Here is a 13,846-nt window from a genome sequence, read left to right as displayed (position 1 = left end):
GGCTGTGCTCTTATTTCAGCAACATGCTGTTGCCTAGTGCTCTGGGGTGACCCTCTCTGGGGGCTCTTTTCAGAGCCAGTCCCCTAGCGCCCACTACGGCCTATGCCTCTTGCCATATTGTGGCTCCAGGGGCTACAAAGCCGGGCTCTGATTGGCGCTTTTCATTCCAAAGACTGGGGTGTCCGTTCTCAGACAAAGTTTTGGCACCGCTGACGAAGGTCCTGCTGCAGGCTCTCGGAAGACTGACCAGCTGCAGCAATGGCTATATATTTAGAATAAGGATGTGGCTTCCTGGTGACTACCTCCAAGGGGCAGACAATCCCGCGGTTGGTGCATGGCACTCGATCGTCACGCATTTTTTGTAGGAGCTCTCCATTCAGAGACTGTTTCACTGAACAGAACACCTAACTTGCAAATGCCATTAGGTAAGAGCTCCTTCCAAGCGTCCTGACAGAGCACCTGTTTCCAAAGAGCTGAGCATATTCTGAAAGGTGTCTGTGTCTCTGAGCCTTTGCTCATTCTGTTCCTCCTCTCAGGGGCTCCTCCGTCCTCCCCTCTGCTGTGTTCCGCCCCATCCTTCAAAGCCGCCCGGACCCCACTGCTCACAGTTCTTCCTGCTCTGAGCCCTCACAGAAATTATTTCCGTGGGGAATCAGTCACCAAGTGCTCATCCTTAATCATCTTCCGCGTTCAGCCTTCTGTCAAAAACCTCCTGAGCAACATGATAAGCTCCTTGAGGGCAGAGAGAGTAGCAAATGGGCCTCAGTCCCCTCTCAGCTCTGGAGTATGGCTTTTTCGAGAAGAAAGTCTTGTTGGAGCGAGGAGGGAGGATGAAGAAAGGGCTCTTGAGACAGCCCCTCTTCCCATGACCTTCTGGATGGCAAACTGCTCACTCGGAGTCACCTCCAAACAGCACCCCTTCCCTGATGCACGCAGTAGCACCCCTCATTTTGGGGTCCTCCACACCTCCCTCCTCTGAGGCATCCTAGAGCAGCTGCTGCTGTTTCCCACCCCCGGGCAGTGCCAACGTGTGCCCTCCTTTTCCCCTTTCCCTTCCCCCACTGTCCCCCAGAACTCAGCTTACAGACAGAGGGACCCAGGCTGGTCCTGCCTACCCCCTCCCACGCCTGAGGCCAACCCTCCCTGCCCAGCAAGTCCTGTGCATGCCCTATATGAGGACAGAGGATAGAGAGCCAGAGCAGGGGCAGCCTCAGCACTCCAAAAGTGTCGGCAGGGCCCGAGAACCTTTACTTTTCTCCTGATTCTTATTTTCTGCAAACGGTCTTCGTTAGATGGGGCACGCTTCCAATAACTGTCAGGGACCTTCTGCTGTTCCCCTAAGTAATGTTCAGAATGCATCTCCCCTTCCTCAAGTATGTCCCCCACGTGCTGCCCTTTTCAACTCCACCACCATCTTAACTTGCCTTGAGCTGTTCTATCTGGGATGGCTTGATCCTGCACCCTTTGCAGCCAAGAAGTAAGAAGAGAAACTCACTGAGGTGAAAAGCTTTTTTTTTAGTTTAAGGTGTAAAGGATTAACCTGGAATTCTAAAGGGACTACCTCAGCTCTTTTCTCTTCTCCCAAACTGCCTAACAAGAAACAAAATTAGGTGGAAGGGTTGTCTCTCGTACAAATTGTATGTGTTGCGTTCCTTTGCTGGTATATTCTCAACTTTAAAAAATCACTTGTATAAAAACACAGTTACTCACAGGGCTTTTCTTTGTATTGTTTCCAACCTGTCCCCTCTTGGGAGATGTGAGTGTGACTCAAGGCGAGGGGGTTTCTCTAAGTGTCCCTCAGGCTGGTCAGGACTGCAGTTCCTGAAGCAGTGAAGTGGGGCTGACAGGGACCACTGTCTGGCACGGATTCAGCGCCACCTGGATTTTACTGGGTCCCAGCGTGATTGCAACCCTCCCCCAGGGTTGAGAATCAAGGGAAAGTACTTAGGAGCGACTGGTCAGAGGCAAGAGCAGCTCTGATTAGAAGCCCTCACTGAAGCTAAGAGCAGGCTGCCGGGAGGACCAGCTTGCCACAAGGCCTGGCCGAGGGCCCGGATTGAAAGTTCCAGTCCGTCAGTCGTTGGTAGGTCGGTAGGTTGGGGCAGGGCTGTTGGCCGGGGGAGGAGGTGGAGAAAGGCTGCCATTACATTGGGTGCATTCGCGGACTCCGTGGCTCCCCAGCAAGTACCTTAATGAACGCTTCCATACAGCCGTTAAATAGTTTATGGCTACACACTGAGAGAGGCCTAGGTCTCCTCATTTTCTGTGGTTTAGGGGGAAGACAGGGGGGCCTAGGGGAAAACGGAACAAAAGAAATCAAGAAAGCAAACAAGGTAAACATACAACTGGGAAAGACGCTCTTACGACCCACGACTGCAGGAGAACACAAAATGCAAATGGAAGGCCTGAACCCCCAGCGCATTGGTGTCCAATGCTCCATCTGAAGGCCTCTGGATGTTTAAGCAGGTCTTAATTTACCCACGGTGTCAGGCAGGAGTAACACAAATGTATTCTAAATCACAGAAGGGCACAGCACGTGTCCAGGAAACCATTGAAACTCCAATCAGGGCTGTCATCCCGCAAAGCTGACCAGATGGAGGGGGAATCAGGGGAGAGATGTAATCTGTAGCCCAAGAAAGCAAGAGACTTTCAAAGATGATCGGAAGGGTTAATTTTCATCATGTTGGCTTAAATGCATCACCAAGTCTCAACTCCCACCATACCAGGGCACTGATCTTCCTAATGCCTCCTTGCATTTCAAACGCACTTGACTAATCTATAATCCATTGATCTAAGAGCCAGGCAATTATTATTCTTATTTTAGAGATGAAGAAATTGATGCCAGGAGGGAGGCTGCAGCTTCTTTGGGGTCCCCAGGGGACCCAGGATGATGATTATCTCCTGTCCTTTAGTCAAGTACACTTTCAGTTACAATGTTTTCAAATCCATTATCACACTTAATGTCAGCTCAACCCTGCACGTATGGTCCCATTTTACAGAGGCCTAAACTGAGGCCTAGAGGGGGGAGGTGGCAGAGCTAGGCCGCAAACCCAGGCCTCTTTGGCTCCAATCCCAAGATTTTTACCAAAGGGTCTGTCATGGAGCCTTAGGGAACTTTCTCATTTCCAGCCAAAGACTCATCCATCCCATTAACCCTTGCCAGCGGAGGACCCGTGGGGTCAGGTTGAAAGTGTCTTGCTTGACTTTAGGATCTCCATTCCCTGCGCTCCATCTCGGCCACAGGGAGGGGCGATCATACCACAGTTCACCAGCGACAGCGAAACAGCCACAAACACTGGACCAGTTTCCAGAGTTGCTCACATGCATATACCTGTGTTGGCTTATTTGCTCATCTTTCACCACCCAAGTTGGCCTGACTCAATGCTGCCAGCCTTCTAGGGCAAAGGGCTTTCTGAGGTTAGGAGGAGAGTCCCTAACCAAGAGACACAGTTCATTTTCAACTGGCTTCGTTCATAATTTGAGAGGTACCAAGTGGGGACCAAGCCTGACACAGATAATGTCCATGCGTGATGAACACAGACCTGGGCCCACAAGCCTTGACTGATTTCTGTGAATGGGCAAGAAATCGTATGTGCCGTGGAGCCAGTCAAGGAGATAAGACTCATGCTGCCTTGCTCACTGGCCTCGTGGTGCCTGTCTCCCTCAGCAGGCCCGCCATCTAGGGAACTCAGATCAACATCTAGGTGTCTGAATACTGAGCAAATGCTGCTAGCTCCAGGACATGCATGGGCAAAGACACAGTGGAATCCAAATCTCATGCCACCCAAACACTGGAACTAAAATAACAGCACAGACCAAAATTTTGCAAAGAAACAACAGGCAAGAGTATTTTGAGCTCATCTCGGATCTACGTCAATTTGGTTAGCTAAGTCCATGTCATTTCTTTTTCATAAGTTACTTATTTTTTGAGGATGTGGGTTATGTGAGAGTGATATTTCTTACAACAGATCTGCTTTTGAATTTCCAAATGCCAAAAGAGAGTGCCAAAAATGTGACAGGGCCATAGGTTTTACGTATCATAACTGGAGGGTAGCAGCTGCACCACCTTGTTTCCATGGTGATTTGGGTTTCTGTTTTTGGACGTTCTCACATCATTTCCTTATCTCACACTGCATGATACCCTCACGACAACCCTGTGAGATAGGCAAGAACTATTAAACCTACTTTAAACATAAGGTAAACGAGCCCAGGAGAGATTAAGAAACTTGCCCAAGGTCATAGGAATAGAATTCAGCTCTTCCTATTTCAGGTTCCGGTGTGATTATGGAAATTGGGAAATTGATTTTATCACAGAACATTCAGCAATAGCTTTAAATCATCTATTAAACTCTCATGGTCAGCAAGAGTACAGACTCTTAATGCAGGTGTTGGACACCCAATACCAAAAATATCTAGGGTGCCTTTAAAATTTATTTCCTAAAATAAGTCCTAAGGATTCTTTTTTCCTTGAAGTTACATAATTTCTGCCCAATCCAGAAAGCAAAGGACTGTTAGAACCGCATCAGGATTTCTTTCTTTTGTGTGGTGCTCTGTGCAGTGAGCGGAATCTCTGACAAGGAAACGTAGCTATCCCAACTTTGCATGACACCAAATTGATACCGACTTACTGAAGTGCTGGGTGGGGCACAAAGTGGGGAGCAGGGGGGCAGCTCAGCCAAGGAAAGTGGGGCAGCCTAAGCCTTCCATCTCTTCTGCTGCTCAGTTGCAGAGCAAAAGGAAAGAGAGAGAGAGAGAGAGAGAGGGAGGGAGGCAGGGAAAACAGGAACAGAGAAAGCCACGGAGAGGAAGAAAGAGAAACCAGAGACCAATGTCCCCTTTCTGCCTTTCAACCAAGATAAAAATTAACACGCATTAGTAACATAGGAATTGGCCTCAAAATTATTCTGTGACCAGAAGGATGGTTATTTCCCTAGACAACCCAACAGATGTGGGTGTCAACATCCAAAATGACAGCAATATTGTAGTTCAATGGTGGTCAGGCTCTTGGAAGCTGTGCATGGGTGTGCATGGGGTTGCATCTGTTTGGACAAGAAATCTCGAGTGATTTCACTGCTAATCCAGACTTGGAGCGAGTCAGCCTAGGTTAGGGAAGCCAGTCAATGGTTTGAAAAACCATATCAAACCTTACATTTGCATCTGGCTTTGCCATTTACCATATGTCTTTCAAGCGCATTATTGCATCTGGTCAGCCTAATTACAGGGTTATTATGAATTGGGGCTATTCTAAGATAACGTTCTAAAGTATGAGAAAAAAATATACAATGTGTTGCAGCCCACGTGCAAAACTTGGTCTGTCTATACAAGGCCAGCAACAACTTGGCTGAGGGGACCTGCTCAAATAATCACCCAAAACAACACTGACCTTGGACAGGAAACTATGGCAGATAAAGAGGGCCACAGTATAGAAATAGCTCATCCAGGACATTTAAGATAAATTTAAAATATACTTCCAAGTTAGCAGTGCACTCCACAATAAGTTAAAAATGATTTTTGGAAGTAAGAGGAAGCTTTTACTTTACTAAGAGTTGCCTTTGACCTTGGCCAAGGGCCAAAGTGCAGATGGCTGGATTTGCAGCTTAGTGCAGTGTATCTAAGTGGGAGGTCTGTAATCCTAGCTTGGATTTCCCAGGCCCTAGGTCAAAGAGGGTGTGGAAGACAGCATCTCAGAGGGCTTTATTTAAAAAAAAAACAGAAAAACAAAAAAACCTCTCAACATTTCTCTAAGGAAGACCCTGGGACCTCGCTAAGGGTTTGATTACAGATCTCTCCTACAATCTGCTGGAATCATCTTCTCCCACATGAGTTTTAGGAATTAGGAGGAAGTGAGGGATGGCTCAATTCATCCCCCCATCTGTTTCATTATTTGCAAACTTTGGTGTAAAATGTGGCTTCTGTTGTTTTGGTACTATGACAACACTCTTGCAATAAGTAAGTAAATAAATAAATAGGAGTTTGTTTCTAAAAGGTTCTTAGAAAGTAACCCTGCACATCTGCTGACCCATGTGCTGGGAGGGCCTCGCCTGGTATCATGAATCTTCCCAATGTCCGGGGACTGCCGGGGCCTAGAGGAACAGCTGCACAGGCTAAGCTTCTGGAGAGCCCTCAGTCTTCCCCCACCCTGGGCCAGCAAACTGAAAACCTCAGAGCTTTCCAAGCCTTTTCCCAGCCAACTCCCTTCCAGATGAGGCGGGAGTTAAGGGTTCATCCTCCCTCTTGCCAAGTAGGACAGCTTTCCAGGATTCTGGGCCACTGGGAAGAACTTGTGGGAAAAGGATGTCTTTGGGTCACTGGGCCCAGAATGAGGCAGAAGTAGCTCTCAACGGCCACGTGATGGAAAAGCGCAGGCCTCTGGGCCACCAGCTCAATTCAACTTGGGCAGTGGGACGGGCATTGCTGGGAACACGGAAATGGATGGGCTCTAAGGAACCCGGGCAGCGATAGGGCTGCTTATGGACCTAAACTCTCCACAGGTAGAGGAAAGGTCCAGTCCTGAAGCCAGCCTCTCAGCTATCAGCTGCTGAGTGAAAGTGTTCACTGGTTCTGGTCTGCTCAGGGAAAAGCCCAGAGGATAATGTTGAGCGAGCTGGAGAGAAAGCAGAAGCTGCCCACTATTACTTCCCCCACCAGGGGCTCTGCCATCAGGCCATCCCAGTGCTGCGAGGTCCGAAGCCAGGGCAGGCAGCAGCGGGTGTCTGCGCCCGCTCGTGTGGATATGCGCATGCGTATGCCCGGTGGTGTGCGTTTCCAGCCAAACCCGGAGCCTTGGCAAACTGGGACCCCGGGCTGGGCCCCACGCCTCGGCGGTTTGCTCAGCAGCCATAGAACGGATGGGGAGACAGGTGGGCATCTACCCCACAGCCTCTGGCTTCTCCTGGTTGCCCTCAGCCACTCTGCAATATATATTACCTTCCCGTCCTCCCACCAGATGGATAGCAACAAGGGACGACACCCACTTCCCACAGCAGCTCTGAAAGGCTCCCTCCCCATCACCAGTCTAATGCTGGAACCAGCAGAGCAGCCAAAAGACCTTTGCCTTCCCTCTCAGCACAACCACACCCCCGTGGGGACACTGGCGAGGCGCTGTCCCCTCTAAGACTCCTCTGCTGCCCTGAGCTCCAGCACTGTCTCCCCACCTCCCCGTCTGTCCTGCTCCCCCCACCTCCTCCCACTGCCCACTCAGGCAGCAGGTGAAGGAAACAAGATGCACCGCTCTTACCTGGTTGTACCGCATTCTGCTCTCTCCCCTGGAAAGAAAAGTGTACATTGATTTAATTGTTGGTTTTGTTTTCGTTTTTGTTGGTTTATTTTTGAGCAGAGAACATTCATCTTTTTCTAAAAACAAGAAACAACTAACACCTTAATTATTTGTGAAATGGGAAATGTTATTATGCCTAAGGTGTGTTCTGTTGCGAAGAACTGAGTCTTATTAAATCCTCAGTGCCTCCTATTTGTAGGGCCATGTTCACATATTTTTCATTTGTTATTGTTCCTACACATTTGATTTTCAACTACAACCTGCTGACCAGTGGCATCAGAATCTTCTGGAACTCTTGTCAAAAATACAGATTTTTTTGGCTCTTTCCTGGATAAGGACCCAGGAATCTGCATTTTGACAGCACTCCCAGTACTCTCTTCTATGCATACCCCAGCTGGAGAGCCCACGCACTGCTTTATGTCCACAAAGGTTTACTGAGCACCTGTCATGCCCGGCACTGAAGGGTATCAGCCATAAGACACCTTCTGTTGTCACTCAACCCCGCCAAGTGCCCACCCCCAGCCCTCCTGCCTTCATCCTCAGCTGAAGACCTTCTCGCTTCCTTCACTGGAAAACAAAATCAATAAGACAGGGTCTCTGGGTACCACCATGAGACCTACCCACCTACCTGCGCCTGCCCACTCCCCCGCTACCTCCTTTCCTGGTGCTCTGGAGGAAGCATCCTGCTTCTGCTAAAACCCAGACCCCATGCTGCAGGTCCCATGCCCTCGGTCCTTTTCAGGGGCTTTGCTTCTGCAAGTTCTCCCCTCTCTCTAGCATCGCCAGTCTCCTCTCTCTGGATCATTTCCATCAGCGTATCAACACGTACACTGGATACATCCAACCTGCCTTTTAAGCCTCCCCTTGATCCCATTTCTCCTCTAACTCAATCTCCATTTCTCAGCTCTCCTTTCCAGCAAAACTTCCTGAAGGAGCTCTGTTTGGGGTCCCTGTCGCTTCCTCCTCTTGCCTTACCGCAGCTGGCTTTTGTCCTCACCACTCCACGGAGACTGCTCTGTGCGGCTGAACCTAATGTCTCCTCTGCTCTTACCTGACTGCTCAGCACTGCCTACCTCAGTTAATCACTCCCTTCTTCTTATAAAGCTTTTTCCTCTTGATTTTCATGACTCTGTACACTTTCCAGGTGTCCTTCCTGCCCTACAGGCTGTTCCTCAGTTTCTCTTGTTGTCTCCTCATCTGTCCAAACTCTAACCTCTAAATATTGGAATGCCCCCAGGATGCAAACTGGGTCTCCTCCACCCTCTCTAGGTGATCTCAAATGCTTGCTGAGACTTCCTAACTTTATCTCCAGATCTTACATCTCCCTGGAATTCCAGTCTCATATCCACTGCCCTCTTTTTAAATTATTGAGGTATAATTTACATATCATAAAATTCACACATTTAAAATGTATAATTCAGTGATTTTTAGTAAATATTCAAAGCTGTGCAACCATCACAACTCAATTTTAGAACATTTCCATCACACTGAAAAGATCCCTTGTGCCGATTTATAGTCACTCCCTCTTCCCATCTCCAGCCTATGGCAACCACTCATCCACACTCTCTTTCTGTAGATTCGCTTATTCTGGATATTTCATAAAAATAGAATCATACGATATGTGGTCTTTTGCATTTGGCTTCTTTCACTGAGCATAATGCTTTTGAGGTTCATCCACAGCATGATTCAGTACTTCATTATTTTTATGGTGCAGTAGAGAACCTCTAAGCCGGTGCTGTCCCATGGAAATATAATGCAAGCCACAATTTCTAGTAGCCACATATAAAAACTAAAGAGAAACATGAAAGATTAATTTTAATGATACATTGTATTTAATCTAATATATCAAAAATATTATTTCAATATGTATCAATATAAAAATTAATAAGATATATATATTACTAACTCTTTGAAATCTGGTGCTCGTTTTACACATCTCCATTCAGACTAGCCACGATTCAAGTGTTCGACAGCCTCATGTGGCTTGTGGCCACCATATTGGACAGAACAGCTCCAGACCCTAGAATCCCATCTAGCATTCACACGAAGGGACTTTATTCAAACAAAAAGAACTGAGCATTTATATTTCTCTATTGTTTCAGAAAGCAATGCTGAATGGGGAGAAAAATGAGGGGAGGAAGAGAGTTAGAGAAGTCTGAGAATAAAACTTGGAGCGAATCAGCACACAATTCCTTAATTCCTGACCAAAGCCACAAGCAGTTACAAGAGTGACTGCAACCGGCTGAACAGAAGCCAAAGGAGGAAAGGAGAAAAGTTGGGTAAAACAGGAAAATTTGCTCTGCTTAATTTGATTGTGTGCCTGGGGTCTGGGGCAAATTCCTACCAGACATCAACTTGAGTTAAATTTTCACCTAGATCTAAGACCCTGAGTTGAAGCTGACGGCAGCCCACTCATGAAAGCGTCAGCCAGTGGCCTGGGTTGACTATAAAGCACATCATTTCCCTTAGAGCTGTAGTCAGCTGTGCAACTCTGGCTGACAAAGGGGACCTAGGAAGAGGTTCCAGCTCTACCTCCTCTTAGTTCCAGAATTGCCCACTCCCCTACATACTCACTGTGGTCCAGGCACAGTGCCCTTCTTTTATTCCTACCTCACCACATCCCTTCCTGCCTTCACACAGGCTGTTCCCTCTGCCCCAACACTCTCTCCTCAGTTTTTCACACGGCTGACGCCTTCCCATCCTTCAGTCTCAGCTTAAACATCACCTCCCCTCGGAGGTCTCTCTGATCACCCAACCTAAAGCAGGTGCCCCAATGCTCCCCAACCCCGTACACAACTATTCTCTATCTCAGCCCCAATTTTCTATTCGAGGACACTCACAGTTATAATTCTTTACTTAATGGTTTGTTTCCTGTTTGAGGTCTCTCTTCCCCACGAGGGCAGGAACCTTGTTCGTCTTGTATATACTGTGTCCCCATGGATGGATGGACAGATGAATGGATGGCCGGCGGGGAAGAAAGGGGTAGGTCGGAATCAAAGGATCTGAGTCCTGGAGTAAAATGTGTCAGAACACACTCAAGACAGACCTTCCTCTGGCAACGAATCGAATTTATTCTCCGTCAGCTTTGACTCACATTCCAGACCTCAAGAACCTCTTTACCAGAAACATCTTTTGGAATATGGTGTTTCAACTTCAAACAAACAACAGAAATTAAAAATGTTCTGCCCTTTACCACCTGAGATCTCTTCAGGTTTTAAAAATATATTTTATACTTGGTGGCTCAGTCATTTTCTAGAAGGTCAGACTGTCTGGTCCCGGTGGACATTTTGCTCTGTAATGGGCTATTAAACCTTGGCCTGAAAAGGTTATGTCTCATCCCTTTTATAGACAATGCACCATTCACCCCAGAGGGGCTATAGAGTAAATTGAAAACCCACCCATATCTTAACTGTAAAGCCTGGAGCTTACTGACTAACCAGGGCAATAAAGAGCTCAGAAATCTAAGACTCAGAGATGATAAACTAAGAATCCTCTGGCCAATAAAACGACATAGCAACAGCCAAGGGCACATAAGGGTGTGTGCTCTTGTTCCCAAGATGTGGCAGTGACATTTGTAACAAGGAATGACAATTTGCAGGGCACCTAGAAGCATTTTGACTTGTGTGCCATGTTCAAACATTCGCTTCTAAGTGAGGGTGACCCAAAAGACCTAGTTTCCTCCAACTTGTGGTTTCTTTGAGGCGTGCTGTCAAAAGAGTACTGGAGAGAAACTGAGGCACTAGACATGATATTTCATTTCATTAAAAAAAAAAGCTTTGTATCTTTTTAGTAAAAATATTCCACTTGGCCCCATATTTCTCACCTGTTTTCAAAATGACCAGCTTATCCCCCCAATATAAAATAGCTCTCAGATGACCTAAAAAGGCCATTGAGGCAGGTGTCACCCTACCCTAGCCCCACTCTTAGAAGAGCTTTCTACTGAATGGAAGAGTTAACATGTCCAGGTGGAGGGGAATCATCTGAAGATGCTCAGAAGAGTGAATTAGAAGATTCTGAGCATTCTTTGGCCCGCTCAATTTTTTCATGCCCCAACTTTGCCCAACGGGCAAGTTCTTTATCAAACTAAGTCAGCGCAAATTCTCCCCTTTCCCCTAATGCCCTTAGAATCCACATATACCTTTATTGTGCAGGGGAGACACAAAAATGACTGAAGATTTGGTTTCAGCTTCAGTAATTCAGTAATTTACTAACTTCAGTTAATAATAATGTATCAATATTCATTAATTGTGACAAATATACCATATTCGTGTAAAATGAAGATGTTAATAATAGGGGAAATTGGATGTGGAGTATATGGGAACTGTACTACCTTATCTTTGCAACTTTTCTATAAATATAAAACTATTCTAAAACAAAAAGTTTATTAAAATTTAAATAACTATGGAGAACACTACGGAGGTTCCTTAAAAAAACTACAAATAGAACTACCATATGACCCAGCAATCCCACTACTGGGCATATACCCTGAGAAAACCATAATTCAAAAAGAGTCATGTACCATAATGTTCATTGCAGCTCTATTTACAGTAGCCAAGACATGGAAGCAACCTACGTGTCCATCGAGAGATGAGTGGATAAAGAAGATGTGGCACATATATACAATGGAATATTACTGAGCCATAAAAAGAAACGAAATTGAGTTATTTGTAGTGAGGTGGATGGACCTAGAGTCTGTCACACAGAGTGAAGTAAGTCAGAAGGAGAGAAACAAATACCGTATGCTGACACACATATATGGAATCTAAAAAAAAGATGGTTCTGATGAACCTAGGGGCAGAACAGCAATAAAGACAAAGACGTAGAGAATGGACTTAAGGATACGGGGAGGGGGAAGGGTGAGCTGGGATGAAGTGAGAGGGTGGCATGGACATATATACACTACCAAATGTAAAATAGATAGCTAGTGGGAAGCAGCCGCCTGGCACAGGGAGATCAGCTCGGCGCTCTGTGACCACCTAGAGGGGTGAGATAAGGAGGGTGGGAGGGAGATACAAGAGGGAGGGGATATGGGGATATACGTATGCATATAGCTGATTCACTTTGTTATACAGTAGAAACTAACACAACCAATTATACTCCAATAAAGATGTAAAAAAGAGGGAAAAAAACTTCTCCAGAATTGACCAGTCTAACAAGACCCATCCCAGTTATCAAAAGCAGCACAGTGGGCTTTCCTCACTGCTGGCTTATGAGAAAACAGGACTGTGGAAATTCTTCTAGATGGCTCTCTCTTAGCCTCCATTATACTTCTGAAGTTGCATTTTCAGTTTTTTGCTGCTCTTCAGCTCAAAAGTCAGATGAAGGACTCATAAATCACATCTCAAAGCAAGGCGCAGCTGAAGGCTAAATAAACTTGGAAGACCAAATGGATCACGAGTTACGCCAACCAAAACTAATTATTATTATTATTTCATTAAGGCCATTCAGGCAAGGGCAGGAATAAAAGCATGTGAGAGCACTCACGGAGGAGCTGGAGAGAAGCACTTCCTCATCTGGGATCTTATTTTATAAAGGAACATCTTGTTTTCTAAATCCAGGGTATCTGATTTCGAAAGTACAAGTAGCCAGCAACTCACATGGACCCACCTTTTGCTACAACTCATGAGCAGCAGCCCCCAGTCCCATGACCATAAAAACTGATTCTGTGAGCCGTGGAAGCTGCCCCCGTCACACACACACCCAAGCTCCTCTCGAGGACTTTCTGTCTCTCCCCTTTCCCTCTATTCTTGCTGTTCTTGTTCCTCCGTGTTACCCACACTCCTCCATGGCCCCACTCGCCTGGTCCAATACTGAAATGTCAGGATGGGCAGAATGTAGAGGGGTGGGACAGGGGAAATGAAAAAAAGCTCATTGCAACTCCTTCTCCCCCACTCTTCCTCTCCATCAATGAGTTTTGACAAATGTAAACACCCATGTCTAACTACCACCCAAAGCAGGATATAGAACATTCCCATCACCTCCAAGAGCTCCCAAGCTCTCACCAGCTAGAACACAAAAAACTAGTCTATGGCAATAGAAATCAGATCAGTGGTGCCTTGAGGTGGAGGATGGGGGCAGCTGAATGCAAAGAGGCACAAGCAAACTTCCGGGTGGTGGTGACAGGTGGATGTATGTGTTTGTCAAAACTGATTTCTACACATAAAATGGGTGCATTTTATGGTATATCCATTATATGTCAACAAAGTTGATTGAAAAAATTCCATTGGTATTAGTTTTAAAGTCCTGGCTATTCCTTCAAGCCCTAGTTATTCATCTTCCTTGAAGCCTTTCCAGCTCTCCTGGGCCCACAGCGAAACCTCCCTCTCTGGACTCACAACCCTCAGAGTCTGTACTGTTCGCCTGGCAATTCAGTCAGTATTTCTGTGTGATAGTGTTATCGTTATTTAATTTTTTATGAATTCATGTGTTGTCTCCCAGAGAGAATGTTAAGTGCCTTGGGGTTGGGAAATGGTTTCATTTTTCACCAGTTCTTCTAAAGCATGGGGCTCACAAATGCCAAGCACCTGCAGAGCCTGGCAGCCCCCTTGATAGCTGCTGAGTGGACAGGAA

The 13,846-nt window shown here is 46.4% G+C and overlaps 1 protein-coding gene across 5 annotated transcripts in view; it reads right to left on the bottom strand.

The window, feature by feature from the left end:
* SRGAP3 (SLIT-ROBO Rho GTPase activating protein 3) overlaps nt 1-13,846 on the bottom strand; it is a 252,356-nt gene that overhangs the window by 47,650 nt on the left and 190,860 nt on the right. For 3 of the 5 annotated variants that reach the window (XR_003430173.1, XM_027093960.1, XM_027093961.1), the window contains exons 11-12: nt 7,238-7,265; nt 2,189-2,291 (exon numbers count right to left, since the gene is read on the bottom strand). Coding sequence is in view for 2 of the 5 variants with exons in the window: in XM_027093960.1 (XP_026949761.1) it covers nt 2,189-2,291; nt 7,238-7,265 (131 nt within the window). In the remaining 3 variants the exon portion in view is untranslated. The remainder of the gene's footprint in view (nt 1-2,188; nt 2,292-7,237; nt 7,266-13,846) is intronic. The other 2 variants (XR_003430175.1, XR_003430174.1) reach the window with 1 other exon arrangement.

The sequence above is a fragment of the Aethalodelphis obliquidens genome, unplaced genomic scaffold, assembly GCF_003676395.1.
Source record: "Aethalodelphis obliquidens isolate GAN/ISIS:26980383/991018 unplaced genomic scaffold, ASM367639v1 scaffold86, whole genome shotgun sequence".
Classification (NCBI taxonomy): Eukaryota; Metazoa; Chordata; class Mammalia; order Artiodactyla; family Delphinidae; genus Aethalodelphis; species Aethalodelphis obliquidens.
The sequence above is the reverse complement of the archived record's forward strand: the minus strand, read 5'-3'. Positions and strand labels throughout refer to the sequence as shown.